This window comes from Pituophis catenifer, unplaced genomic scaffold, assembly GCF_029215685.1.
Source record: "Pituophis catenifer annectens isolate HBS135680 unplaced genomic scaffold, rPitCat1.0.hap2 SCAF_10, whole genome shotgun sequence".
NCBI lineage: Eukaryota > Metazoa > Chordata > Lepidosauria > Squamata > Colubridae > Pituophis > Pituophis catenifer.
In genome coordinates this window covers 14,956,853-14,983,979 of record NW_027256890.1, presented here as the reverse complement: position 1 = coordinate 14,983,979, position 27,127 = coordinate 14,956,853, and the positions used below count along the sequence as shown (strand labels likewise).

General features: G+C 45.2%; 2 protein-coding genes across 3 annotated transcripts in view; one reads left to right on the top strand and one right to left on the bottom strand.

Annotated features, from left to right (window-relative positions):
• Window positions 1-27,127, bottom strand: part of GPN3 (GPN-loop GTPase 3) — a 182,429-nt gene that overhangs the window by 71,048 nt on the left and 84,254 nt on the right. The window lies entirely within an intron of this gene.
• IFT81 (intraflagellar transport 81) overlaps window positions 1-27,127 on the top strand; it is a 31,119-nt gene that overhangs the window by 2,401 nt on the left and 1,591 nt on the right. The window contains exons 3-19 of one of the 2 annotated variants that reach the window (XM_070950345.1): window positions 852-955; window positions 2,426-2,606; window positions 3,141-3,230; window positions 3,799-3,864; window positions 4,162-4,272; window positions 5,275-5,359; window positions 8,954-9,117; window positions 12,078-12,173; window positions 14,388-14,534; window positions 19,236-19,385; window positions 19,883-20,011; window positions 20,204-20,293; window positions 20,831-20,917; window positions 20,991-21,062; window positions 21,159-21,244; window positions 24,207-24,252; window positions 25,491-26,650. In XM_070950345.1, the coding sequence (XP_070806446.1) occupies window positions 852-955; window positions 2,426-2,606; window positions 3,141-3,230; window positions 3,799-3,864; window positions 4,162-4,272; window positions 5,275-5,359; window positions 8,954-9,117; window positions 12,078-12,173; window positions 14,388-14,534; window positions 19,236-19,385; window positions 19,883-20,011; window positions 20,204-20,293; window positions 20,831-20,917; window positions 20,991-21,062; window positions 21,159-21,244; window positions 24,207-24,252; window positions 25,491-25,673 (1,887 nt within the window). In that variant the 3' untranslated portion in view covers window positions 25,674-26,650. Of the gene's footprint in view, window positions 1-851; window positions 956-2,425; window positions 2,607-3,140; window positions 3,231-3,798; window positions 3,865-4,161; window positions 4,273-5,274; window positions 5,360-8,953; window positions 9,118-12,077; window positions 12,174-14,387; window positions 14,535-19,235; window positions 19,386-19,882; window positions 20,012-20,203; window positions 20,294-20,830; window positions 20,918-20,990; window positions 21,063-21,158; window positions 21,245-24,206; window positions 24,253-25,490; window positions 26,651-27,127 lie in introns of those variants that run through there. The other variant, XM_070950346.1, reaches the window with a different exon arrangement.

The following is a 27,127-nucleotide window of genomic DNA, read 5'->3' as shown; positions in this document are numbered from 1 at the left end:
GAGTTAGCAACGTTGCTTTCCTGCAAAAAGCCCAAGTGCCTTTGTTTCTCTTTTAAGCCTTATGGGAGGGGCCAGTCATCTCCTGGCCTTACTCCCGAGTTATCCCTTTTGCTTTAGGTGCTCTTGCCTTCTGGCAGCTCTGTGCATGCGTGCACTAGGAACAGGCTCCTCCTGTTCCTTTGCCTCTGGGGGCTCCGGAGTCTGTGCATCACTCCCAGATGGCCCTGGCCCCATCTCTGCCTCCGATGCAGAGCCCTCATCCGGGCCTTCCCCAGACTCCAGGACTGGCCCATGGCCTGGCCCCCAGCCTTCTCACTGTCCGACTCCGCTGCTAGCTCCGCAGGCTGCTGGCGGACCGCAACACCCCTATTACAGAGGGTTGAATTAGATAATCCTGGGGATCTTTTTTTTTCCCCCTAGCTTATGATTCGATCTGATGGCTTGATCCTTTAGCCTTATCCAAGCTGGTGCCCAGAGCTGGCAAAGGCTGGACTGATCAAAATTGTGGATGTTTTGACCAACTTATCTGCAGGGTGTCAGACTGTGGAGGACTGATGTACCAAAGGCAGATTTGGCTGGCTTTAGTGGTTTGCCTCGAAATGAAACCCTTTTCTTCATCTTAAAGAGACATGCCTAAGACGATTGAGATCCCGTGAATTTGACTATGCCCGTCCTCAACTCATGGAAAGGAAAATCACATCTGATTACATGACTAATGCTTTCACTTCCTGGAACTTCCATAGAACATCCCCGGGCTCTTAACATTCATTATATTTGATCCCCTTAAGCTGCACACAGTAATGTAGTTTATTTGTGTCAGTTGTAACCTCAACTGTGGTTAAACCTTTCAGCACATCGTTGACATTAGAGAAGAATTGCCGGAACACACAGCAAAACGGATGTTGACCCTGCTCGGCATTCTTAAGTACAAACCTCCAGGAGGTACCAGTGACTTGTAAGTAGTAGTAGTAGTAGAGGTAATGTGTATGGTGCCCAACTCCCAGCAACTCTGAATAGTTTACAAATTACTAAAAACATTTAAAAAAACAAAGGAAAAACACAGCCCCCTTCTCAAAACACACAGTTATAAAATTCAGCTGTTGTTGAATGCAATAACATCATATATTTACACAAAACTTACCTCTTCTAGAGCCACTGGTTTGTTAGCTTACCTGTCACATGATACTTTGCCATTATTCCTCTTCGTTAGATAATCTTAATTTTGAAGACTGACTGGGCTGAGGAGTTGGGTGCAAGGATGGGGACAGTCATGACAATCTCAGAAAGTTTGTTTTTTATTACATGTTTCCACCTCAGCAAGTTTACGAACGTATGTGGGAATAAATCACAATGAAATCAGTTGGATTCTGCTTCCAAACTAACACTATTGATTTGGGGATTTATTTCAGGCTGGATCGGACCGCTGCTGCATATACTGTATTTTTTTCAGCCCCCTTTGTACATTCTGCTTAACACTAGAGGGTGCTGCTGTTTTAACACAAAGCGCCAGTGACTTTTTTTTTTCAAAGAGCTTACAATATAAAATGGACAGTTCATATTTAGTTGATTAATGGCAAACCAGTAGCTGCTTCTTAGTTAATTCCCTGAACTGCAGCCATGATTGTGTGGGGGAATTTGCCAGGTTTATCTGAAGAGGATGGCATTTGGCATGGTTCCAGGGCTAAATTAAATCGGGCACCTGGTGCTGTGGCCAGCTTTTACAGACAACCTCTCAGACACAGTTGCTGAGAAAGGGAGATTTTAATTCATTTGTCTGAATAGATACAGGGGCTGGGCCTTCACCAAGGCACAGTCTTTGAGAGCAGCTGGGGATGAAAACTGGAAGCATAGAAATTATCAGCCTTTTGGAAAATTTAGAAAAATTGGGAGACGGTTTGATTGATGAAGGGACACAGTGGCTCAGTGGCTAAGATGCTAAGCTTGTCGATTGAAAAGTCAGCAGTTCAGTGGTTCGAATCCCTAGTGCCGCATAACGGGGTGAGCTCCCGTGACTTGTCCCAGCTTCTGCCAACCTAGCAGTTCGAAAGCACATAAAAAAAGCAAGTAGAAAGATAGGAACCACCTTTGGTGGGAAGGGAACAGCGATCCGTGCGCCTTTGGCATTGAGTCATGCCGGCCACATGACCACGGAGACGTCTTCGGACAGCGCTGGCTCTTCAGCTTTGAAATGGAGATGAGCACCGCCCCCTAGAGTCAGGAACGACTAGCACAGATGTGCGAGGGGAATCTTTACCTTTACCTTTACCTTGATGGATGAAGAATCACACAAGAAACCAGTGTCTTTGAGTTTGAAAAACTGTCTGATTTAACGGACCCTCCGCCCTTTGATAGCTATGCAAGAAACTGCTAACTCTTGGCTACCGTTATTTTAAATCTTTGAATGATTTTATTCCTGTTATTGCAGGAGCACCTTCCGTCAAGGGTTAGTTACGGGGAGCAAGCCCGTCATTCACCCCGTCCTGCATTGGCTCCTTCAGAGGACCAATGAGCTGAAGAAAAGGGCCTACCTGGCCCGCTTTCTGATCAAGATCGATGTGCCAACCGAATTCCTTCAGGACGACACTGTGGCTGATACCAACAGACAGGTAGCCTTGATCGAACATTCCTCATCCCTCCTGCAAGAAAGCTAGGCACACAAAAACATTCACTCAATGGCGGCTTGTAAGACAGGCAAATCAAAGGCAGAACATGGATAAACCTCTTTGGGTTTTTTTAAATGTGTCATGCTTTATAAGTTTCCATCTGCTGAGGTGAGACCTAGGATTTTGCTCTTATTAATGTATATATTTGATATATACATTAATACATAACAGTTATGCATTAAGGTATATATTTTATTTTGGGGGAGACTAGAAATCATGTTTCTATGTCATCTAATTGCAAAAAATTTATATGCGCATTTGGGGGGTTTTTTTGTGCTTTGTTCTCTAAATGCAGGACAAAAATGGTTTGGGATTTAATTCATAAGGTTTGATCTCTAAAAATGGGTCATTTCAAGAGACAACATACATCTATTAATTTGTTCACCTGTCCCTGGGGGTATAACTCAAGCATGACTGTGCTGAGAATTAATGGATGATAATTTCGGCATTAAAAAATCATCTTTTTCTTTTTGGCAGTACGAAGAGCTGATGGAAGCTTTCAAAGGCTTACATAAAGAATGCGAACAGCTCAGGACCTCTGGCTTTTCAACAGCAGAAATAAGAAGGGTAAGAAAATGTTGAGATTTCTAAAGGTTTGAGATTGAGATCTGAAAATGAACATAACGTTTCTAAAAACAGGCCAAGCCTCTTTGGTCTAAATTTACACGGTCGTCCAACTCAGAAATATTTTACAAGCCCACTTGCCAATTCAGAACTACTTGGTTACCTGAAGTCGGGACAAATTGGGAACGGAAGCCCCTGAGAATGTATAAGTCATACATCTTGATGTCATTTGTTCACCTCTACAAATTCTGTAAAACAGAGGTCTCCAACCTTGGCAACTTTAAGACCTGGGGACTGCAACTCCCAGAATTCCACAGCTACCATGGCTGGCTGAGGAATTCTGGGAACTGAAGACCACAGGCCTTAAAGTTGCCAAGGTTGGAGACCCCTGCTATAAAGTAAGACCCAATTCCTCCTTTGAGCACGGTGAGTTGATTCTAATTAACACACCTAAAGTAACACCATTGGAATCCTGAGCTGAATTCACTGATACTTCTCTTTGTAGGGGTTTCTGATCTGCAGGGCTGAATGTTCCTTTACGCCACCGATTTGTCTCTTGTCTCACTGCTAGGATATCACCGCAATGGAAGAGGAGAAGGATCAGCTGATGAAGCGAGTAGAACGGCTGAGGAAGCGGGTAAGTAGGCGGGCGTGAGACGCCCTCGCCTTCGGCTTGCGGGAATGCAAACAAGAATTAAGCTTTACAAGCTGTGAGTCTGGAGAAGGGCATCAGATGTCTCCCAGGAGGAAAAGCCAATCTTCTCCAGGCAGGGCTCCAGAACTTCGAAAGAACTTGAGCCCCATGGCAGGGAGGAGACGACAGCTCCTCAAAGTCTCGAGGACAGGAAGGAAGGATGGCGCGAACCTGTGAGACACACGATCCCCGGGATGGCTTTCTCGGCTCACTCGCTTGGCCTGTCCCCTTCCTCCCAAGGTGGAGACGGTGCAGAACCATCAGCGGATGCTTGAAATGGCCAGGCAGCTTCGGGTGGAGAAAGAGCGGGAGGAGAGCCTCGCCCAGCAGAAGCAAGAGCAGAAAAACCAGGTATGGGGTCTTCCTATTCAAGATCTTTTGGGGGGTTTTTTTTGTCCCAGAGATGCCGGCGTTCTTATTGGTTCAATACAGGTAGTCCTCGACTTACGGCGGTTCATTTAGTGACGGAAATGACGGCCCTGAAAAATGGGACTTGGGACCGCTTTTCACACCGACGACCGTGGCAGCATCACGTGAACAAAATTCAGATGCTTTGGCAAGGGACTCACATTTATGACTGTCGCTCACATGATCCCCATTTGCGACCTTCTGACAAGCAAAAGCTGATTCATTTTTTTTTTTTTTTTATTTGATTTATATGCCGCCCTTCTCCGGAGACTCAGGGCGGCTTACAATGCGTTAAGCAATAAGCAATATTGCTTATTGCTTATTCAACAACTGTGTGATTAACTTAACAACTGTGGCAAGGAAGGTCGTAAAATGGGACAAAACTCACTTCACCTATGTTTCACTTAGCAACAGAATTTTTTTTTGGCTCAATTGTGGTCGTAAGCCGAGGACTACCTGTATTCCTTTTTTTTTTTAATTTTAATTTTTTGCTGGTCCTAAAGCTCCCCAGAATCTATATTCGTGGAGAAATCGGGGTTCATGTTAACTCCCTCCCTGCTTCCCCATAGCAGACCTGGGGGAGCAGGGCCCTTGCTTGCCAGCCAGCCTTTGAGATGCCGAGACTAATCACTTGACCTCTCTAGGAAGGTTTTCTCCGCGCTGCTTCGCCAACACAATGTTAACCAGGTCCATTTAAAGAAAAGAGAAAAAGAGCTGGCACAACAGGTGGACAGTTTGTCTTGCCAAATCTGCCATTTCAATGTCCCCTGATTCCTGGGAGGGAACAGCCAGCCCTTTGTATGCGTCCTCCATCTATTTAGCCGTTCTTTCACTGAGATTTCCTCTTTGTTTGGCACGAAGCTATCTTATTTCCAAAGAATCGGGGGCAGAGGAATTAAAAAAAACAAAAACCCTGTGCTTATTTTTTTTTCCCTCCCTCCCCAGCTTTTTCACGCAGAGCAGCGACTGCACCGAATTCAGCTTCAGCTCAAGGATATGCGTCACGCAGCCGTGGATTCAAAGCCAGAAAGTAAGTGGGAGTCTTCCCAATCCATCACACACGCACACACACACACACACACACACACACACACACACCACTGTGGCTTTTGGTCTTCTGCCCAAAACATGCACTTAAAAAACACTGCACAAAAAAAGCAAAAGCTGTAATTTCCATCACCACCCCTTCTCTCTGAATTTACATTTTCAGAGTTTGACTTGGTGCAATTTCATAGCTTTCTATTTCTGTTGGTCTCGGAGAATCCTATCGCCCGGGAAGGATTAATCCTGGGTCTTTTTTTTTTTTTTAAACCAACAACCAACAGATTGACCTGCTCAAAGACAGCCCGTTATCCTATTTTTAAAACTTTAAGCTCTGAAAGATTCCCTTTCCTCTTGGATTCTAGCAGGCCTTGCATAGTTTAACCCCCTGCGTAAGCGCGACTAAGATACGCTCAGGTCTTTTCCTGCTAAGAACCGATGACATCAGCTGTTGACAGAGCTGAGTAACGCTGAGTGATGGCCCGTCTCAGATTAAAGTGCTTTAGAGTCGCCTGGATTTTCAGCTGGAGTGTTTTAAGTCGTGGCTGCGGAGAGGAAGAAGGTGGGGAAAGTCTGGTGGAGGAGATCCCAATTAGCCTCTTGAACTTTTTTTGCAACAGCAACGGAAGGACTTTGCAGTCTTCACACTTGAAGAAGGTGCTTTCTACTGGACTTTCTGTTGTTTTCTTTGAAAGCGTTTCGCTTCTCGTCCAAGAAGCTTCTTCAGCTCCGTAACAACAAAAATATTGGAGCAGGTCGCAGAATTTATAAAGAAGGCACAACTAACGCAGAGCTGAAGAAGCTCCTTGGATGAGAAGTGAAACGTCTTCAGAGAAAAAAACACAAAGTCCAGTTGCCTCTTGAAAAAAAAGCACCTTTGGGACAACCTTGACCTGGATGACAGAGAATCTCCATAAACCAGGGGTCTCCAACCTTGGCAACTTTAAGCCTGGAGGACTTCAACTCCCAGAATTCTGGCTGGGGAATTCCGGGAGTTGAAGTCCTCCAGGCTTAAAGTTGCCAAGGTTGGAGACCCCTGCCATAAACAGTCTTCACACTGTTGATTTTTTTGGTAAGCTCAGACGATATACACTATGTACCGTGTTTCCCTGAAAATAAGACCCTGTCTTATATTTTTTTGAACCCTGAAATAAGCGCTTGGCCTTATTGCCATGCGCTCAAAAGCCTGATTGGGCTTATTATCAGGGGATGTCTTATTTTGGGGGGAACGGTATATATATATATGTGTGTGTGTGTGTGTGTATAGTTAATATTTCGGGTTTCTTCCCGTGTAATTGTGGATATATCCCTAAAAGGGTAGAAGCGACGTTTCGACAGAATCTCATCTGCCATCATCAGGCTTATGTGAAGGGTCTTTTGCTGTAACATAAGCCTGATGATGGCAGATGAGATTCTGTCGAAACGTCGCTTCTACCCTTTTAGGGATATATCCACAATTACACGGGAAGAAACCTGAAATATTAACTATACACACATATATACCCGTGAAAACTTACATAGACAAATATATATATATATAGAGAGAGAGAGAGTTTTTTTTTTTTTTTGTTTTTCCTGGCAAAAAACGAAAACCACCGGTGTTTATAGTATCAACAGAGCCACTTAAATCTTTGGTCCTTGTCTATGTTTGGTATCAACACAAGGATTAGAAGAATTAGGTTGAAGAATGTCAAAACCGAAAAAAAATCAACAACGGCTCCCATTTATTTTTCAGAGGGTTGACAGGAGCTTTCCGAATATCATCAACAAATGATGTTCTGACTTCTGCATTTGAAATCCAAGCGAACAGCAAGGGCCTTTTGCTCTTTTGTAGAAAGGGAGTTTCCATGTGAGGCTTCTTCTGAAGAGGAAGGAAAGTGATGGAGAACCTTTTCGGCACCAAGTGCCGACAAGGGAGCGCGCACACGAAAATGGAGGAGCTGCCTAGGGCACATGCGTGTGCACGAAAGTCTTTCTTTCTTTCTTTCTTTCTTTCTTTCTTTCTTTCTTTCTTTCTTTCTTTCTTTCTTTCATTTTTATTAAACAGTTTTCTTGATTTTATATCACGGTTTTCATCTTTACAACACTTTGGTATCGGTATACATCCGATACACACACACACACACACACACACACATATATATATTCCTTTATATATGCTAATATGCATACGATGTGTATTATTTACTCTCGTTATTTTTTACATTTTATAATGTATATTTTCCATTTTATCATATCTTATCAAACCATAATGTTAAAGATTCTTCATCTATCTTTATAGTTGTACTTAATTCTGCTTACAGGTTCATTAATCATCTTCCCTTTCTAATTTCCTAATCTTTACATCCACTATCTAACCAGTTGTACCAAACATTCCAAATCAAATAATATTCGGTTTCTCCGAACTGCTCAAAATTTGCGCTACCGGTTCTGCAGAACCTGTTGAATTTCAGCCCTGGCCTTAAGTCTCGGGAGAGAAGCTCTCTTCGTCTTGAACTGAACGGCAGGCAATTTGATGGAGACGACTTATTCTTCCTCTCTCTGGCTTGAGCACGTTCCTTAGGGCAGCCTCACAAAAAACAGTCTGCCTCTTTCCCCCCTCCCCCCCAATATGGGCAGATCGCTCTTTTCTTTCTTCTAAGAAGAGATGGGGGGGGGGGGGGGAAAACCCAACTACAGATGAATACGAACTCACAGCTTTGCACACGTAACAATGCCGCTGGCAAAATGGCCCTCGAGGGATCCGAAGCCCCAGGCAGGGTCTGGCCTGAGGCACTCTACAAAGAAACGTCGGGGGGAGGGGAGGGGAGAGATTATGAAGGATAATAGAAAACCCTAAAGTGCATTTTATTTTATTTTTTTCTCCTCTAGCCTCCTTGCAGAAGTCAAGATTCTTTGAAAACTGGGGGGAAATTAGGATGGCTTTCGGTCCCGGTGGGACGTGTGTGTGTGTGTGTGTGTGTGTGCTAATCTCACAGTCTGAAGTAGGCAGTTTTCTTTAAAAAAAAAAAGTTTGTTTTTTACAAACATATCAATGCGTCAACAGTGGCGCCTGGGTGTCATACATTCTACGGTAATTCAAATAAGATTGATACCGTGTTTCCCCGAAAATAAGACCCCGTCTTCTATTTCTTTGAACCCTGAAATAAGTGCTTGGCCTTATTTTCGGGGAGGTCTTATTATTTGGGGGCGCGTGGAGGCAACCCGAGGAAATGGCGAGGACCGGCTGCGCGTGCGTTTAAATATTGACACTGATCTAGACTGAATTTTTTTTTTTCTTCCATCTTTTATCCCTGTTCAGGAAACGGAGGGGGAAAAATTGACATCTCTTTCTACAAAAACCTATGCGCTTTGGGGGTTTCTCCAGCTGACTATATCTGCTAACGTGCTGTATATTTATCTCTGCCAATTGAAACACGGGGGACCTCCTTCCTTATTGGTTCCCACAGAAATTAACGCCACCGGCTGCTAAATTAGCTGGGTCTAAATTACAGTTATTACACCCTGACGCTAAATGGCCCTTCTCCTCCCTTTGTTTAGACACATGCAGGATGTGAGGGTTTTGTTCTGCTTTGTTGTTCAGGCTTAATGAAGAGTCTAGAAGAAGAGACAAAGTTCAACACTTATTTGGTCTCCGAGAAATTTCCCAGAGAGCTGGAAACGAAGAAACAGTCGTTGCTTCTCCTGCAGAAAGTGGTGGCCGAGCCAGCCATGGGCCAATCGGATCTCAACGAGCTGGAATCCAAAGTAGGTGGGCCGGAAAATAAATAGCACTGATGAGATTACCTAGTTGGGTCGTGAAACGTCTGCAAGAAAACCACCAAGAGAACACCAAGGTTCCCACAATCCTCCTCCTCCTCCTCCATCCACCGACTCCCCTCCCTTCTAACACTGATGAGGTTACCTACTTGGGTCGCGAAACGTCTGAAAGAAAATAAGGGCAGAGAGCAGTGTAAAATTGGTTACTACCGGTTCTGTGGGCATGGCTTGGTGGAGGGATAATGTGATAGTGGGCGTGGCCAATTTTTTTTTTTTAATACTTTTAAAAGCATTTTTTCTACAACTTCTTCAGCCGATCAGGCAACTCAGCTGGGATCGTCAGAGGCTTTTTAAAAGTATTTTTCTACAACCTCTTCGGCCGAAGAGGTTGTAAAAAAAATGTTTTTAAAAGTAAAAAAAAAAAAAAAGCTTCTGATGACCGTGCGGCTCAGCTGGGCATGGGGGGAGGGGGGGAGGGATTTTTGCTACCAGTTCTCTGAACCACCCACCGCCATCGCTACCAGATCAGGCGATCTGGTCCGAACTGGGAGCATTTCACCCCGGCAGAGAGCATCAAGGGCCACAGAATAATAATAACAACCCTTCCTCTTCCTAAACGACTAAAGGCCGTTCCATCCATAGAGGATAGGTGCTATTATTTTTTTTCAGGGCAGGCTCTGGCCAGATGGCCTTGGGGAGCATAAGAGTGGACATATTCGGAGTCATTCCAGGCTGGCTGGGAAGCATGGGAGCTGTAACCCACTCCCTTCCGAAGGCACCAGGTTAGCCTAAGAAGGCTTAACATTCACCCTCTCTTGCAACTGTCCAGACATTGTCCACATGCCTTGAAATAGATGGCAGGGGTCATCTCGGGATAACGTCGGCCTCCCTGGAGATTATCCCAGGAGACCCTTTTCAACATTCAGGAGCTGGAACGACCCAGCGCCCTCATTCATGAAACGCCAGAAGGTTGCAAAGTCAGTCTCCTCCCTCTGGGTTATAAATTCATGAATCAATATCCATTTCCTTATTAGCAGAAGCCCCAAAGAAGCATTGCTAGTTAACGCGCTGTCAGGCTGCTTATTTTTAGTAAAAACGATCAACCTTGAGTGAGGAGCAAAGAAACGTGGTATCGGTCGAGCGTCTCTTTTCCCGGCTTGACCAGCTGAGCAGCAGGGCAGTGAGCTGGAGGGAAATCAAGAGGTTTACAAGAGAAGCGGATTTAAATTTAGATTTATAGGTGCGGGTTTTTATCCTTTTTTTTTTTTTAATTTGATTTATATGCCACCCTTCTCCAGAGACTCAGGGCGGCTTATAATGCATTAAGCAATAAGCCTTCATACTTTTGTATATTTTTACAAAGTCAGCTTATTGCCCCCACAAACTGGGTCCTCATTTAACCTACCTTAGAAAGGATGGAAGGCTGAGTCAACCTTGAGCCTGGCAAGATTCGAACTTACTAATTGCAGACAGCTGGAGTTAAATTACAATGCATTAGTCTGCTGAGCTATCCAGGCTCCTATCTCGGGTTTCCTGTCCAATAAAATGCCTTTGATTTACACAGTGGCACTCAAAAAAGCAGGAATGAAAGAAGAGGCTCTGTGGTGTGTCTTTATTTCAAAAGATAAATCACGGCAGGCAGGTTGGGGAAACCGAGTCTTTAAAAATACGAATTGGGCTGTAAAATTGGAGACGGTCTTGAAACCAATCTCCGTCATTTAGGTAATACAATAGTTGTTGTTTAGATTTGCAGTCAAACTGCAGCTGCCACTTCGTGTATTTTCTCAACCTCGTAAAGGTAAAGGTTCCCCTGGCACATCTGTGCTAGTCGTTCCCGACTCTAGGGGGCGGTGCTCATCTCCGTTTCAAAGCCGAAGAGCCAGCACTGTCCGAAGACGTCTCCGTGGTCATGTGTCCGGCATGACTCAACGCCAAAGGCGCACGGAACACTCTTCCCTTCCCACCCAAGGCGGTCCCTATTTTTCTACTTGCATTTTTTAACGTGCTTTCGAACTGCTAGGTTGGCAGAAGCTGGGACAAATAATGGAGCTCACTCCATTACGCGGCACTAGGGATTCGAACCGCTGAACTGCCGAACTTTCTGATCGACAAGCTCGGCATCTTAGCCACTGAGCCACCGCGTCCCTTCCTCAATCTCTAGTTTGGGCATAATAAATAACGCTTCATTGTTCTCTACATATTAGCTTTTTACACTAACTGGTTTTTGATAGAATGTAGTCAAGTTTAAGCAAAGAATCCCTGCCTTTTCACCGAATTTATGTAAGCAGAGACTGAACCGCACCTGTTACGGGATTTTAGCTGGGACTCCTGACCTGAGAAAGTCATCAGACTCTGTAGCCTAGCATCCCCTTCCAGCTCTAGAAGTCTGGCTTTTTTTTTTTTTTTTAATTTGATTTATATGCCGCCCTTCTCCGGAGACTCAGGGCGGCTTACAATGCGTTAAGCAATAGCCTTCATCCTTTTGTATATTTATACAAAGTCAGCTTATTGCCCCCACAAACTGGGTCCTCATTTCACCTACCTTAGAAAGGATGGAAGGCTGAGTCAACCTTGAGCCTGGTAAGATTCGAACCTGCAGAAATTGCAGGCAGCTGTGTTAATAACAGGGTGCATTAAACCACTGTACTACCAAGGCTCCTTGAATTGCTTGCTCGCTGACAAAAGCTTCAAGCGCTAAAAAGCACACAAGCGAAGTGAAAACAAGCGGTCGCCATTTGCTATTTTAAAACTCGCCCGGCGTAATTGTAGAAGGGTTCGCCCCGAAATTCCAGAAAGTGTCTTTTGGCTGTAAAACCCACCCACCCTCCCCCCACCTCATCCAAATCCATTAGTGAGAAGTTAGCCTATTTCTGGAACTGGCTTCTGTCTGCAAACCCGGTTTGCCTTCATTGCAAAAAACATTCTTCTCGAATCTTCTGTCTTTGCAGATAAAGGAGGTCAACGCCCAAATCAATCAATTAACTGAGAAGAGGATGATGAAGTACGAACCCATCGATAGTAAATTTTCGATGTACCGGCAACAGGTGAGAAGAAATTCTTGGCAGGACGAGCGCGAGGAGAAATTGAGGTTAGAGGTAGCTCTCGAGTTACGACGCCAAAATTACCATCGCTAAGCGAGACGTTTGTTAAGTGAGTTTTACAACTTTTCCTGCCACCGTTGTTAAGTGGATCTCTGCCGTGGTTAAGTCAGTAACACGGTTGTTAAGTGAGTCTGGCTTCCCCGTGGACTTCGCTTGCCAGAAGGTCGCAGAAGAGGATCACTGACCCAGGGACGCTGCGACGGTCGTAAATATGAGTCAGTTGCCAAGTGTCTGAATTTTGATCATGGGGGATTCTGTAATGGTCGTAAAAAGTCTCTTTTTCTTCAGTGCCGTCGCAACTTCAAACGGTCACTCAACGAGCTGTCGTAAGTCGAGGACTATCTGCGTTGCACACTAAAATCCCATCCACTGGGACTTGAAGCATTGCAGGTTTCTTGATAGGGCGGCCATTGTGCTGGGGAGCATCTGATGATTCCAGAACTGTTAGCCAACAATCATTTAATAGGTGGAACAAGATACAATTTTGGGTAGCGAATGTGATCCGGGGCCTTTTGTTGTTGTGAGCCTTGTGTTACAAGGCTAAGTATGCTACATAATGTGCCGGCACAAGAGACCAGTTGGCTCTTTCTATAAAGTGTTGACATCCTTCGGAGGAGCCATGCCAGAATGCAATGCAGAACTCCTCACTTAGTCAAAAACAGGTGGCCTTCCGTGCCCAGCTCCACCAGACCCTTTAATCGACTTTACTGGAGGGCCCTGTTGTGTTTTTTCACCCCATTTGTCACCGTGGGGCCCAGGTGAGAGAAGCAAAGGGCTTAGCTAACGCCCAGACCGAATGATTTCAGCCAGATGTTGGAAGGTGCCTTCAAAATGACCTGTTTAATTTAATTTAATTTAATTTAATTTAATTTAATTTAATTTAATTTAATTTAATTTAATTTAATTTAATTTAATTTAATTTAATTTAATTTAATTTAATTTAATTTAATTTAATTTAATTTAATTTAATTTAATTTAATTAATTTAATTTAATTTCCAATTTATATACCGCCCTTCTCCCTGAGGACTCAGGGCGGTGTACAGCCAAGATAAAAACATAGAATACAAATATTAAAACATTTAAAAATATATATAAATTTTGGCCCGAAAGTTAAAAAAAAATGGCAATGGTCTGCCTTTTGAATGACTAAAAACACCAGGTTTGGCATTCCTAGGTGGCTCGGTGGCTAAGACGCTGAGCTTGTCGATCAGAAAGGTCGGCAGTTCGGCGGTTCGAATCCCTAGTACAGGGCTCTTGGGTGAGCAGGGGGTTGGACTAGATGTCCTCCAAGGTCCCTTCCAACTCCGTTACTGTTACTACGATATTTTAGTTGTAATATGTAGTTCTGCCTTGAACATTATTTCATTATCTATCTATCTATCTATCTATCATCTATCTATCTCTATATAATCTATATCTATAATCTCTTCCTCCCTCTCTCTCTAATTTGTATCTATCTATCTATCTATCTATCTATCTATCTATCTATCTATCTATCTATCTAATCTATCTAGACGTTACATATCAGTGGGCTCTATAGAAAAACTGGCCCACTTGCGCTTTTATAGATCCACATGACCTAAACCACACGAAATCCACAAGTCTTAAGAGTTGCCATCCCTGATTTAAATGATAACTTGCAATGTGTCTAACATAATGTTTCCCAGGCAACTTTTAAGATGTGTGGACTTCAACTCCCAGAATTCCCCGTCCATCATGGGTGGACTTCAACTCCCAGAATTCCCCGTCCATCATGGGTGGACTTCAACTCCCAGAATTCCCCGTCCATCATGGGTGGACTTCAACTCCCAGAATTCCCCATCCATCATGGATGGACTTCAACTCCCAGAATTCCCCGTCCATCATGGGTAACTTCAACTCCCAGAATTCCCCATCCATCATGGATGGACTTCAACTCCCAGAATTCCCCATCCATCATGGATGGACTTCAACTCCCAGAATTCCCCATCCATAATGGATGGACTTCAACTCCCAGAATTCCCCATCCATCATGGGTAACTTCAACTCCCAGAATTCCCCGTCCATCATGGGTGGACTTCAACTCCCTAAAGCTACTGAGGTTGGCGTGTCAGCTCTTTTCCTGGCATCGTCCACTTTTGACGCCCTAATACTAACCAGTCTGAGAATCCTCACAGGCCTCCATCATCTCGCGGAAGAAAACCGCCAAGGCGGAGGAACTTCAGACCGCCAAGGAAGAGATCACCACCTTGGAGAGACAAATGATACAGAAGTCGAGCCAGGCTCGGGAACTGGACGGGACAGAAGTCTTGAAGGGCGATGAGGTAAGGAAACGGCCATTTTGCCTGCAAAACTGCGTTGGGGTTCCCAAGATGGCTTCCCTTGTTAATCTGGAAGAATTCTGAGTTGAGGATTTATTCCAGAAACCTGGCCTCGGTGGCTCTCCTTTTTAAGTAGTAGATTTGTTCCCAGCAAATCGTTTTGTAAGGAGCAAAACCCCAGGAAGGCTCTGTGCTTTGTGACCCTGGTGCCAGCAGTGATTATACTACACAACAGCAACATGTCCTGTCACAGAGGCCAAAGATCTTATCCGTTGCGTGTCCGCGAGGTTTTAAGTACCTCACAAACAATTTCATGTTGTCAACACGTCTGATGGGAACGATGGGTTGAGTAGCTAAAATGTGAAGATAAAGTAGAGCACCCACCGAACGGAAATGGAGAATTAGGTAGTTGTTGAGTTTATGACTGGGCTCCTATATGGAATGAAGAAAAGATGAACACCGGTAGACCTGTGTAAACAACTTCAGAACACACAACAGCTATTGATTTTCAGTCATGGCCCCTTTTGAAGCCTTCTACGTGTCTTCTCCACCTTTTCGATTGGAGTCCCATCCAAGAACAGGGCTGCCAAGGAAAGTCACCAATGTCTGAATAACCCCATCTATTTCAGGCTTCATCTTACATTGTTGTATGTTTAAACCATCCTCCTGCTCTCTCTTTCTACCCAGCAGGACCCTAACGAAGGTATTTGAGAGCAAAGAACCTCACGGTTGAATTTGTCCCTGGTTTTTGATTCAGCACAATTCGATTCCAGCCTCCAAGTATTCTTAGCTTTCTTATGCATCTTAAAAACTCCGAGCCGCAGAGATTTTCAAGGAATCAAGGATGCTGAACGAGCGAGTTCGCATCCTTAAGTCAGGATGTGAATTTAAGTCAGGATGTGAATGTTCCCTTGGTGGCTTCTGGACTTCCCTGGAATTCCTTGCCAGAAAGCTGGAAAATGCCAGCTTAAAGACCCCGCTTGCTTTGAGATACCCCATCCTTGTCTCTTCGCAGAAGGGGTGCCCAATCTGGACCTGGCTTTAATAGAATTCTTTCTTGGACAAGTGTGATTGGACACACAAGGAATTTGTCTTCGGTGCATAAGCTCTCAGTGTACATAAAAAATACGTTCATCAAGAATCATAAGACACAACACGTAGTGATAGTCATAGGATACTAAACAAGCAATCCAAGCATACTAGGAAACTAAATAAAACAATATAAATCGTAAGGATACAAGCAACAAGCTTATAGTCATAAGTAGGAGGAGATAGGTAATAGGAAGGATGAGAATAATAATAGTGATACAGTCTTAGTAATAGTTTGACAGTGTTGTGGGAATGAGTTGTTTAGCAGAGGGATGGCATGCAGGAAAAACTGTCCTTGTGTCTAATTGTTCTGGTGTGCAATGCTCTATAACGTCGTTTAATACTTTAGACATGAAGTTAGAGCCCTTAATGATTTGTGATGAGACCTCAGTCGCTTCCAGCCTGCACCCCCACAGGGGTTAGAGTTACTGGTATCCCCTTATGGCCTGTGTCTCACACTAAGTTTGGTGTCCCAATGAATCAAGGCCTTCCCTGCCTGGACGTCTTCTGCATGCCAGCCATTGTATCCTCGGCCGAGGTCTTAACACCTCCTCCCCAGAAAGGTCAGTTCAGGCTTATGGTTTTCCCCCCTGATGAGGGGGAGCAAGGGAAGCTCAGCCTTTGTGCAAACAGAGGAGAATAGTGGGTGGATTTATTTAATAGTTTTTTTTTTTCATTTTTTAAGGGGGAAACGGGGGAAGATGTTCAAGAGGCTAAAGTGGCCTCTTGCGGAAGGGACGACGTCGTTAAAAGAAAAATCCAGGCAGCTTCTTCCTGCAGCTATCAAACCGTAAAAATTAGGGAATTGCATGCCTGCACGAGAGAGAAGGAGAGCTGGTTCAGTTACGAGGGATGTTAGGTAAACCGGGGATAATTTTAGCTCTTCTTCATGGTACATTGTACTCTTTGCAGTTGAATACCAGTTCTAGGGAGCTGGGATTCCTGGTAGGCTGATTATTTTTCTTCTACTAGGTTGGTCATTTATTTAATAGATCTTTATCCCACCTTTATAAGTAACTCAAGGTGGCGAACATACATAATACTCCTTCCTTCTCCTATTTTCCCAACAACAATTCTGTCAGATAGGTTGGACTGAGAGGGAGGAACAAGGCCAGAATCACCCAGCCAGCTTCCATGCCTAGAGTGGGACTAGAACTCACCGTCTCCTAACGATTGGCTCAAAGTCACCCAGGTGGCTTTCATGGCTAAGACAGGACTAGAACTCACTGTCTCTTGGTGATTGGCCATCATTGTGAAGGATAAAAGAATGGACCAGCAAACTCAGTCAAAAGAGCCTTAGACAAGGGAGGCAGGAGGGGACCTTCGACATTTGCATCTCTCTTTTGTCCTTCCTTTGGTATCTTTGCTAGCCAAAAGTTAGGGAGGAGAGAAAATGTGCAGAATAGACTTTTGGGTCACTCTAAAAACCGAAGAAGGATCCGCATTGTAAGCCCCCTGAGCATGTTCTGCCACCACAACGGCAAGCTGGCTTGGTGCCATATTTTGTAAAAAGAAGGTTTGTTTTTCAGGCCCGTCTGGCCTGAAATCAGTTGAAAACTCAAGCACTCCGAAGCCAAATGCTTCCCAGGTGTTTCTGTTTGTTCAGAAGTGGGGTCTCCGAGAAGACCTCCAGCTAAATTGAGAGCGAAGTCTTTAAAAATCAGACAAACTCCATGCCAGCAAAGAGGCAGAATGAGCTATGAAGAATGAGCTATTACTATTAAGAATTACCTGCCTGGCCCGTCTAAACAGCACATCCCATTTTTTCTTCCACCAGAGTTCGTAGTCATCTTTGCCACAGGGGCTTGGAGTCAGGCACATGGGTATGGGTGTGCTTTTCCGGTTGCCTTCCTCTTTCCTCCTTTCTGGTGGACATTGAGGGGGCTTATCCCCCATCCCCGAGAACAGAAGGGACCCCTAAAGTGACATTCCCCTTGAGCGATCTGAGCCTCGTTGGAGTGGGGGGACTCGAGTGAGCAATTGGTCCAGAGCTTGTCACGGCCAGCAATTTGCTCAGACGAAATTCTCTTTAATTGCCTGCCGAGCCCTTATTAACATTAATTGGATGGGCAGTAAAACAGCTCCACGTTTTTTTCGGGCTGCGGCTTCTGCAAACTTTTATTTGAGGGCTTCCCGCTGAGATAATGAAGGAGCTTCGCTTTTCATCTCAATGAAATGGCGGTTGGGAGTTTAATTTTTGTCTTCTTGGTTTGTTGTTGCTGCTGTTGTTGTTTTTTTTACTTCTCTCTTTCTCTCCCAGAGTTGGGGAGAAGGGGTGGGGTGGGGGGAAACTAAAACAAGTGTTAATTCTCTGGTTTTATTTACCTCTTTCAACAGGCAAGAAGGCTGAAAGGGAGAATTGCTTTACACAGCTCCATGACAGAGAGGGATGGAAACCTGGTTTTATGCACCTTGGGGAGGTTGCAGAAAAAAAAAATGCTTTTAAAAGCCTCTGACGATCAGGCAACTCAGCTGGGATCGTCAGAGGCTTTTAAAGGCATTTTTTTTTTTCCTACAACCTCTTCGGCTGAAGAGGTTGTAGAAAAAATGCTCAGCTGACGATCCCAGGTGAGCCGCGCGATCATCAGAGGCTTTTTTTTTTTACTTTTAAAAGCATTTTTTCGGCCGAAGAGGTTGTAGAAAAAATGCTTTTAAAAGTTAAAAAAAAAAAAAGCCTCTGATGAGGTGGGCGGGATAAGTGAGTGGCAACCGGGCCGGGGACTGGTTCGGGGGCATGGCCAGCCAATGTTATTACCGGTTCTCCGAACTACTACAAATTTTTACTACCGGTTCTTGCGAATCAGGAGCAACTGACCACTGAACCGGGCGGAGAACCCCTTGCTAAAATTTTTGAAGCCCACCCCTCATTGGCACCCTGCCATTCCCCAACTTAAATGCGAACAAGCCTGATTTTCCTTCAGCCCCGTTGCTTTGTCAAGTTCTGCAGCTACCTTGCGACCTTCCCGGGCATTGGTGGTGCGGGCAGCAAAGACAGTTGTTCTTCGAGCAGTCAGGACCTCGGTCTTTTTAAAACACGAGACGGTTTAAATCTGGCTTTGCTCTCCGGCTGAAACGTTTTGCAGCTTTGGGTTTAAAAATAGTTGCAGGAGCCCAGGGAAGTAGAGGAGACCTTGGCAAAAGATGGCAGATGAACTGGCACGATTTTAAGATGGGCTCTTTGCCTGGGAGACCTTTTTATAGCGCATAAAGTTATTGGCGGGTGGGGGGGGGTCCTCACAGAGGGTTCGTCTCGGATTGTAAGAATTTATTCTTCAAATGGGATGCTATGTTTTACGCTGTGCGCCCCAACTCTGTTTTCTTTTTAAATAACGTTTTAAAAGTTTTCATCAATTTAAGGCAACGTTGAAAAGCCGAACAAAGAAATGCAAAGCTTTTTGTGTGTGTGCATATATATATATATATAGAACACTCAAACATACCTAAATGGTGATCTTTTAAAGGTGAATTTTCTATTTCTACCCAAGAGAGCCTGATTTCTTGATTCCACTCTCTTTTGAAAGAGAAGGAAAAGGTTATTTAAATATTCTGTCCTAAGGACCTGAGCTGGACCGAGCATCTTTGCACACCCACGGATTGTGATCCTTCTCGTTTCAGTTCAAGCGGTACGTTAACAAGCTTCGAAGCAAAAACACTCTTTACAAGAAGAAGCGCCTGGAAATAGCTGAGATCACGGCCGAGTACGGCATCCTGCAGCGGACGGAAGAACTTCTGAAACAACGGCACGAAGACATCCAGCAGCAATTGGTAACTCTCCCTCCTGTCCTGTAAAGCCAGGACTGCCCGGGGTTTTGATGGCAACGTCAACGGGAGATCCCAAGCCCATCTTAAATTCCAGGAAGGATCCCAGGGAGGCCTGGCAGGGAACACGAAGAACGACAAAATCGTTAGCTGGGTTTACGTAACGTGGCTTGCTTGGTGCGTGCGTGGTGGAAATCCTGCCAGTTGTGGCTTAGTTAACAATTGGGAGTCAAACAAACCATGGTCCACCTTGTGTCAATCCAGTTAATATGTCAGGGGCCGGAACTTAATTGGATACAACATGGCATTTCACAGCCAAACGGCCATTTCTGCGATTATATTCTTCTTTAGGGTTTGTAGTTTGGTCTGGTGTTTATCTTTTAGAGCAGGGGTATCTTCACCTTCCCATCTTTTAAGACCTGTGGACTTCAACTCCCAGAATTCCCACGGAGATAAGATTGCCCCCCTCCGGAAAGTCCTGTTTCTCTCCTTTATTCCCCCAGCAAGCCATCGAAGACAAGAAAGGGATCTCCGGCTACAGCTACACCCAGGAGGAGCTGGAGAGGGTGTCGGCCGTCAAGAGCGAAATGGATGATATGAAAGGCCGGACTCTGGACAACATGTCTGACATGGTACTGTCCAGAGAGGCTTCACAAAGGGAGGGTGTAGAACGAGCTCCTCCTAATCCTGACCCCCACCCTCTGCCACCCCTTACACCCAGGATGCTGCAAAGGGGCTCCCTTCTAAATGTGGCAGGTCCTTCTTCGTCTACTTCGGCTCCCATTCAGCGGGCTCGCTCACAGCACCGCCTTCCTTCCCCGCAGGTGAAAAAACTGAACACCTTGGTAGCCGATAAAAAGTCAAGCTTGGCCCCAATCATCAAAGACCTCAGGCAGCTGCGACAGAGGTGCCAGGTGAGTGCAGGCAATGATCGGGGGATGAGGCTGGCACGCCCCCACTTGTTCTGACCTAGGCTTCCCCAAACAGTACGAAGAGGAATCCTGGTCCCGACAAAATTGGTGGGTAGCAATTTATTGTAACAAGCATCAAGGAAGCCAGGAATCTTTCCCGCAAGCTGATGCCTTATCCTGCACAGCAAGACTCAAGGGTCTCTTGAATTTAGGTAGGTGGGCTTGGGCTGCCAAGGGCCACCTGTTGTATCCACACACCAGAGGTGGGTTTCAACAGGTTCTGACCAATTCTGGAGAACCGGTAGCAGAAATTTTGAGTAGTTCGGAGAATCGGTAGTAAAAATTCTGACTGGCCCCGCCCACATCTATTCTCTGCCTCCCGAGTCCCAGCTGATCGAGAGGAAATGGGGATTTTGCAGTATCCTTCTCCTGCTACGCCCATCAAGGTATGCCATGCCCACCAAGCCACACCCACCGAGCCGGTAGTAAAAAAATTTGAAACCCACCACTGCCACACACCCTTTTTTTCCTCCTCCCCAGGAATTAACCCAAGAATCTGAAGAGAAAAAATCTCAGTACGACAGTTGTGCCGCTGGTTTGGAAAGCAAGCGTTCCTCCTTGGAGCAGGTAGGCAAGCAGGAGAGAGGGGGGTGGAGAGTCTCTTTCTTCCCTCTTCAAAATCTCCCTTCTCTCCCATCAGGAGGTGAAGAGCCTTCGGGAGGAGTGTTTACAGGAAGAAAGCAGCTACCATCAGGTCAACTGCATGAAAATGGTATGTTGGTGAAAGAAACTAAGATTTTTTTTTTCAGACAGGAAGGAGGGCTGTTCGAGATCTAAATCCAGATGTTTTTTTGTTTTGATTTTTTAGATTTCCGAAGCACAGCTGCAACGTGTCAAAGACGAGGTGAAAATGTACGTTTCTTCGGATCAACAGGAAAGAAAGAAGGCAGTCAGGTATAGAGTCCCCTGGAGCGGGCAGGGGGTTGGACTAGATGACCTCTGGGGTGCCTCCCCGCCCTATGATTCTACGTTCAGTAGGGGAAGAAGGCTGCAGCCCGAGGAATCTGCAATAAGCGGAATTTGGGTGACAAGGCCCCCAGATGTGGTGGTATTCCCCCTTCCACGCTTCTGTCTCCGCTGACACGCAGGCCGTGGGTTTATGTCCTGACATCACGGGATATGTTTTCTCGCACGCGCCTTGCGTGGGGGACGCCCGTGGCCACCGCAGCTGCAAAATACCGCTTGTGCCACTGAGTTCCCTCTCCGAGCTCTCCGTTTATGGTGCTTCAATGGAAGGGCAGCCAGGGACAAGGAGCAGATTACATCTCCAAATATTTGCAGAGGATTTTATTATCTGTCTGAAGGGAGGAAAAAAAGCTGAGATCAAGGAGGAGAAAGAGGCCAACACTGAGCAAAAGGGGAGTTGGGGGCAGAGAACTTCCTGCCTGGATGAGTTCCTGTGTCTGGGTCAGTTTAGCGATTTGTATGTTTTGTTTAGGATTTCACATGGCGTGTAGCCATATCTAGAGCATCGTTTCGCAATCTGGGCCACTTGAAGACGTGTGGACTTCAACTCCCAGAATTCCCCTAATGCTGGCTGGAGAATTCTGGGAGTTGAAGTCCACGCATCTTCAGGTACCCCAGGGTTGACAAACGCTGCTTTAGAGTAATTGCTTTGTAGACTTTTGAAGGAAAACTTTGTCCGGGTAGCAATAACACTTATATACCGCTTCATAGTGTTTTTTACAACCCTCTCTAAGCAGTTTACAGAGTCAGCCTCTTGCAAACCCCAACAATCTGGGTCCTCATTTTACCCACCTCGGAAGGACGGAAGGCTGAGTCAACTTTGAGCCTGGTGAGATTTGAACTGCCGAACTGCAGCTAGCAGTCAGCTGAAGTAGCCTGCAGTACTGCACTCTAACCACTGCGCCACCTCGGCTCAGGGTATCTGAGGATAACTTTTGAACGTTCTCAGAGTCGGGAGGAAGAGGCAGAACTTTGTTTCTGGAAGTCCAAACTGACCACGGTGCTCCTCAACCTGCTCTCTTGGCACAGTTCTACCCCAGGTTTGAAACTGGGAGAAGCACTTCCCTGTAGCGAGGGATTCCGCATTTCACATACCTGCCGTGTTCAGCTGTAGCGTTCTTGCATTTCTGTGAAATTTACCACCCCATTAATGAAGGCCTTCCTACTAGGGCCGAGTGAGCGAGCGCAAAAAAAAAAAAAAAAATGCCCAAACCATCCGACTTCTCTTCGTCAGAAGGTTTGGACAAGCCAGCCACCTGCGCGGGCCAGCAAATGAGTTTCTCCAAATCCTTCGGTAAGCCCTGGAATGGAAGCCGCATTCCGACAACCCATAAACATCGGGCCCCCGAAGTCGGGAACCAGAAGTTCCTTCGTCCTCCTGATCCCTTCCCCATCTCTGTTCCATGGAGTCAGCCGTCAGGAATGCAAAAAAGTTAATTTGGCTCTCTAAAAATAGCCGTTCACTTTCAAAATTAAGCGGCATTCTTTCCAAGCATCGTTTAAATAGCCAAGAAAAGAAAACAAATCTGGTTTCAGGAGCCGGCCTTTTTTTAAATTAAAAAAAAAAAAAAAAGCAGAAAAACAGACAGATCTGCGAATCCTGGGAGAGATCCTAAGGTAATGGCCTGGAAGGTAAGGACGTCCTGTTGCCAAAAGAAGCAAAGAGAAGATCCTGACCTCCGAGTGGAAAATGTGTTCCTGACGCAAATATCTCTTCTCCCATCGGAAAATGATGTTTGTGGGGGTGGACAGCCTGGAAAATGAGAACGGAGTGAAGGTCTAAATGTCTTGGTAGTAGAAGGGAGAGGAAGAAGGTCACCTGCCAGGTACGAAGGATCAGGCCCACAAACGCAAAGGTCCAGTTAAACTGATTTATTGCTACGAATGGCTGTGCAGAGGAATCTTCTCAGCACCTGTTAGGAGTTAGAGGAGGTTTCACGGAATTCAAGGGGAGTTGGATTTCGTTCACTTATGGCTACGTGGGAATTCTAGTCTAATTCCTCTTTTCACTCCCCCCCCCAGGTTCTGCCACTCCTTACCCTACATCACGTCATTTCTTGCTATATGAGAAAGTTACTTCTGTATTTGTATCCCACCTTTAAAAGGTTGACTCAACCTTCCACCCTTCCGAGGTGGGTAAAATGAGGACCCAAATTGTTGGAGGGCGATGTGCTGATTCTGTAAACGGCTTAGAGAGGGCTGGAAAGCACTGGAAAGCGGTATGTAAGTCTAAGTGCTATTGCTATTATATTTTAATAAATGACTCCAGGTGATGAGCACACCTAATCCTCGTCCCTCCCTCCCTCCTCTTTTCCCCCCAACCACAATCCTCTGAGGTGGGTTGGGCTGAGAGAGTAGGATTGGCCCAAAGCCACCCAGCTGGCTTTCATACCTAAGGTGGGACTAGAACTCACCGTCTCCTGGTGATTGGCCCAAGGTCACCCAGCTGGCTTATGCCTTATTTACACCTCTTTGATAGTCCTCACCAGCACCACGGCTTCAGAGGTTTGATGGGAAGAGAAGGGAAACCCTGGGGCTTCTTTCTTCTTCCTTGCAACTTCCTTGGAGATCCTTTTCTAGGAAGGCAGCGAGTTTTCAGCCGAGTTGCTGAGAAAAAAAGAGGTTCAAAGAGACTTCCCCACATCCTTCCTGCACTTTCTGGCTTCCCACGACAGGAAATTGTGCCCCCTACCTTAGCAGAGTGGGGAGAGGATGGTGGGGAAAACGCCTGGGTTCTCCGTAGTTCCAAGGACTGTGTTGTTGTTAGCCTGTGAGTTGCCCCGTGTAACCTATCTTAAGGAGCTTCTTGTCAGACAACACACCTGAAGTACTTCCAAACATCCTAAAATTGCGATATAACTCTTGTTCTTCAATGGCTTGTTTCCCGTAGGGATCAGTATTCCAAGATGATCACAGAACAAGAGAACCTTGGAAAGGTAGGAGTGGATGAACGTTATTGATTTCTCTTTTAGACCAAGAGCGTCCAGCCTTGGCCACTCTAGGACATGTGGACTTCAACTCCCAGAATTCCCCAGCCAGAATTGTGGACTTCCATTCCCAGAATTCTCCAGCCAGGATCACCGGGAGTTGAGATCCACAAGTCTTAAAATGACCAAGGTTGGACACCCCTGATTTATACACTGCCTAGTAGGCACAGCTCCTAAAAACTGTTCGGATTTAGACGCAGAGAAGTTGCCTTCTTAAAATAAACTACACAAACATTTGCAAAGTCAGCTTCCTCAGATACTGCCTGAGCTAATGGACTATCGCTTCCAAAAGGCATCTTCGGCAGAAACCTCCGAAAGAAGGCATCGTTTTGCCAGATCAGTGGTGCACACAGCAGTTGGCCGCAGATAAACACGGTATTTAGTGGCGCGCCGTCCTATTTTTACAAAAAGGACCTGCCATCCGTTTTCTATCCCTTTCTTGGCAGTTGGCTTTGGAGCAGCATGTAGAAAGAATGAATTTTTCAAACCAACTGTCTTTGATGTTCTTACAAACAGGTCACGTACATGTTGCTTTTCTTCCCAAGGAGATCTGTCTCTGTGACTTTTAAGACAGTCTCAAGTTTCCAAAATATGATTTTAATCCGCTATTCAAACTTGAGCTGAGGCCTTATCTAAACTTTTTCTGATGTTGTTTAATGCAATCAGCTAAACATTTTTTTTTTAAAAAAAAATGATAAACAAGAAAGGAAAGCCAAAAAGAATAAAAGAATGAAGATTTATTTGGAAGTCCTTATATACTTTAAACTCTGCTTTGGCTCTGGAGTTGAAGTAGTATTTCATTTTGAAGCAACATAGTTAGCTGCCGAAAACCTCTGAATGGAGGTAGTTGGGGACAGTAAGTAAATAAACCAACGGATCAGGACCCTTCCCTGAGTGGTGCGGTGACCTAGAGGTGGAGCTCTCACCTCACAATCAGGAGGCTGTGAGTTCGATCCTAGGTAGAGGCAGATATTTCTCTCTCTGGGCACACTGAAAATATATCTGCTGAACAAAACTCCGTACTGGCGACAGGAAAGGCATCAGGCCAGTAAACATTCAGCTCCATTCAGTTACCCAGACTCAAACCCACAAGGGATTATGGGGTCGTTAAAAGAAGATAATCATCAGGACCCCTCCCTAGACAGCATCTCTCTCTCTCTCTTTTTCTCTTTTTTTTTTAATATCAGAAACTGCGCGAGAAGCAGAAATCTGTCCGGGAAAGTCATGGCCCTAACCTGAAGCAAGTCAAAATGTGGCGAGATCTCCAGCTTCTGATGGAGTGCAAAAGAGAATGTTTTCTCAAGCAACAGAACCCGGCCTCGGTGGGCCAAGTCATTCAGGAAGACGGAGAAGACCGCCTGGTCTTGTGAACGCAACTTGGCCGACATCTAGGTCATCCCGAAAGAGCCATTCTTCCTCCTAGCAAATCTGTGGCGAATGTTGGCCGGGCTTTACGATGGTTTCGATGCAAATGATGAGATTTGCCGTGCTTCAGGAGTTTACCTAAAAAGTTGTTAACTAGAACAGGGTTGGGGTAGGTGGGCTTCATTTGTTCCTTCTTAGAAGGAGTGGGGGGAAAATTCTTTTATTCTGCTGATGCATGGACCAGCCTTCCCTCGGTCAAAAGTCAGTCAAGGGATTAAAGCATTGAGAAGGTGGCGCCGATGCAATTCCGTTCAAATTTAAGAGTCATTCCAAAGAAGGAGGGAGACAAAAAAAATCAGGATTAGGATAGTTTTGATCTACATCTGGGGTTGTAGATGACGCGACACCAAGCCAGGTTCAAGACACACAGGTCCTCACCAACTCAGGAACATCATTTTCATCCTTTTGGCCCAAAACCGACGTTCTTAAAATTCCCTTTCCACAATTCCAGTAACCAAGTCGAGGAAGGACTTTTGAATTTTTTGAAGGAAAAAAAAACAAAACGCACAGACTACAAGGACGTTGTGGCCCAAGTTTCCTGTAGCCCACAGATGTGTAAACCTCGATGAGGGCCTTGATTCCTCCTTGGAGCTGCCTCCGTGGACCCACCTGATTGCTGAAAGACCAAAAGGCAGGAGGCACAATTTCCTTAATTCTCCTGGATCCAAACCCAAAGCTTCAGCACCGTAGAACCTGAAGTTCCTCGGCCTTTTCTCATTCGCTTGACTTTTAGTGAGCCCACTTCCGAATGTTTATTTTTGTGTTGATTTTTTTTTTAAAGATTCCCTTCTCGGGCTTCTATCCTGTCGCCAACTTCCTGGTAGCATTCCGCATGCATGCCCTGCCTCTCTTCAAACTGGCTGATCCTTGTTTGTCCTTAGGCTGGAAGACAATAAAGTTATTTGTAGCGTGTTTCTTTCCACGTTGTCTCTGGGTGTTCATTGAATCGAATCCCTGCTCCGGGGAAATGAGACGTTGCCTTTTCTGCCAAGAACTCATAAAACTGGTCTTGCTGAGGAACGTGGATGAATCACACATGTGCATTTGCAATTTTTTTAGGTGCACCTTTGAAGGAAGAATAGCGCAGTTATGCCTAAATAAATGAAACGTGAAAAACAGGCTTCGAGAGACGGATTCAGATCTTACCCATGCTTAAGGTCATGAACACGACTGGGCAAATTCTATCCTCCAATCTTAATTTCCTCTTCTTCTTCTTTTTTTAGTCAAGTTATTTTTAATTTACATATAAGTATTTTGAATATAGTGTATTGTCCAGGCATTCCATTTTACAGAATAAAAAATAATAGATATACCGTGTTTCCCCGAAAATAAGATCCTGTCTTATATTTTTTTGAACCCCGAAATAAACGCTTGGCCTTATTTTCGGGGAGGTCTTATT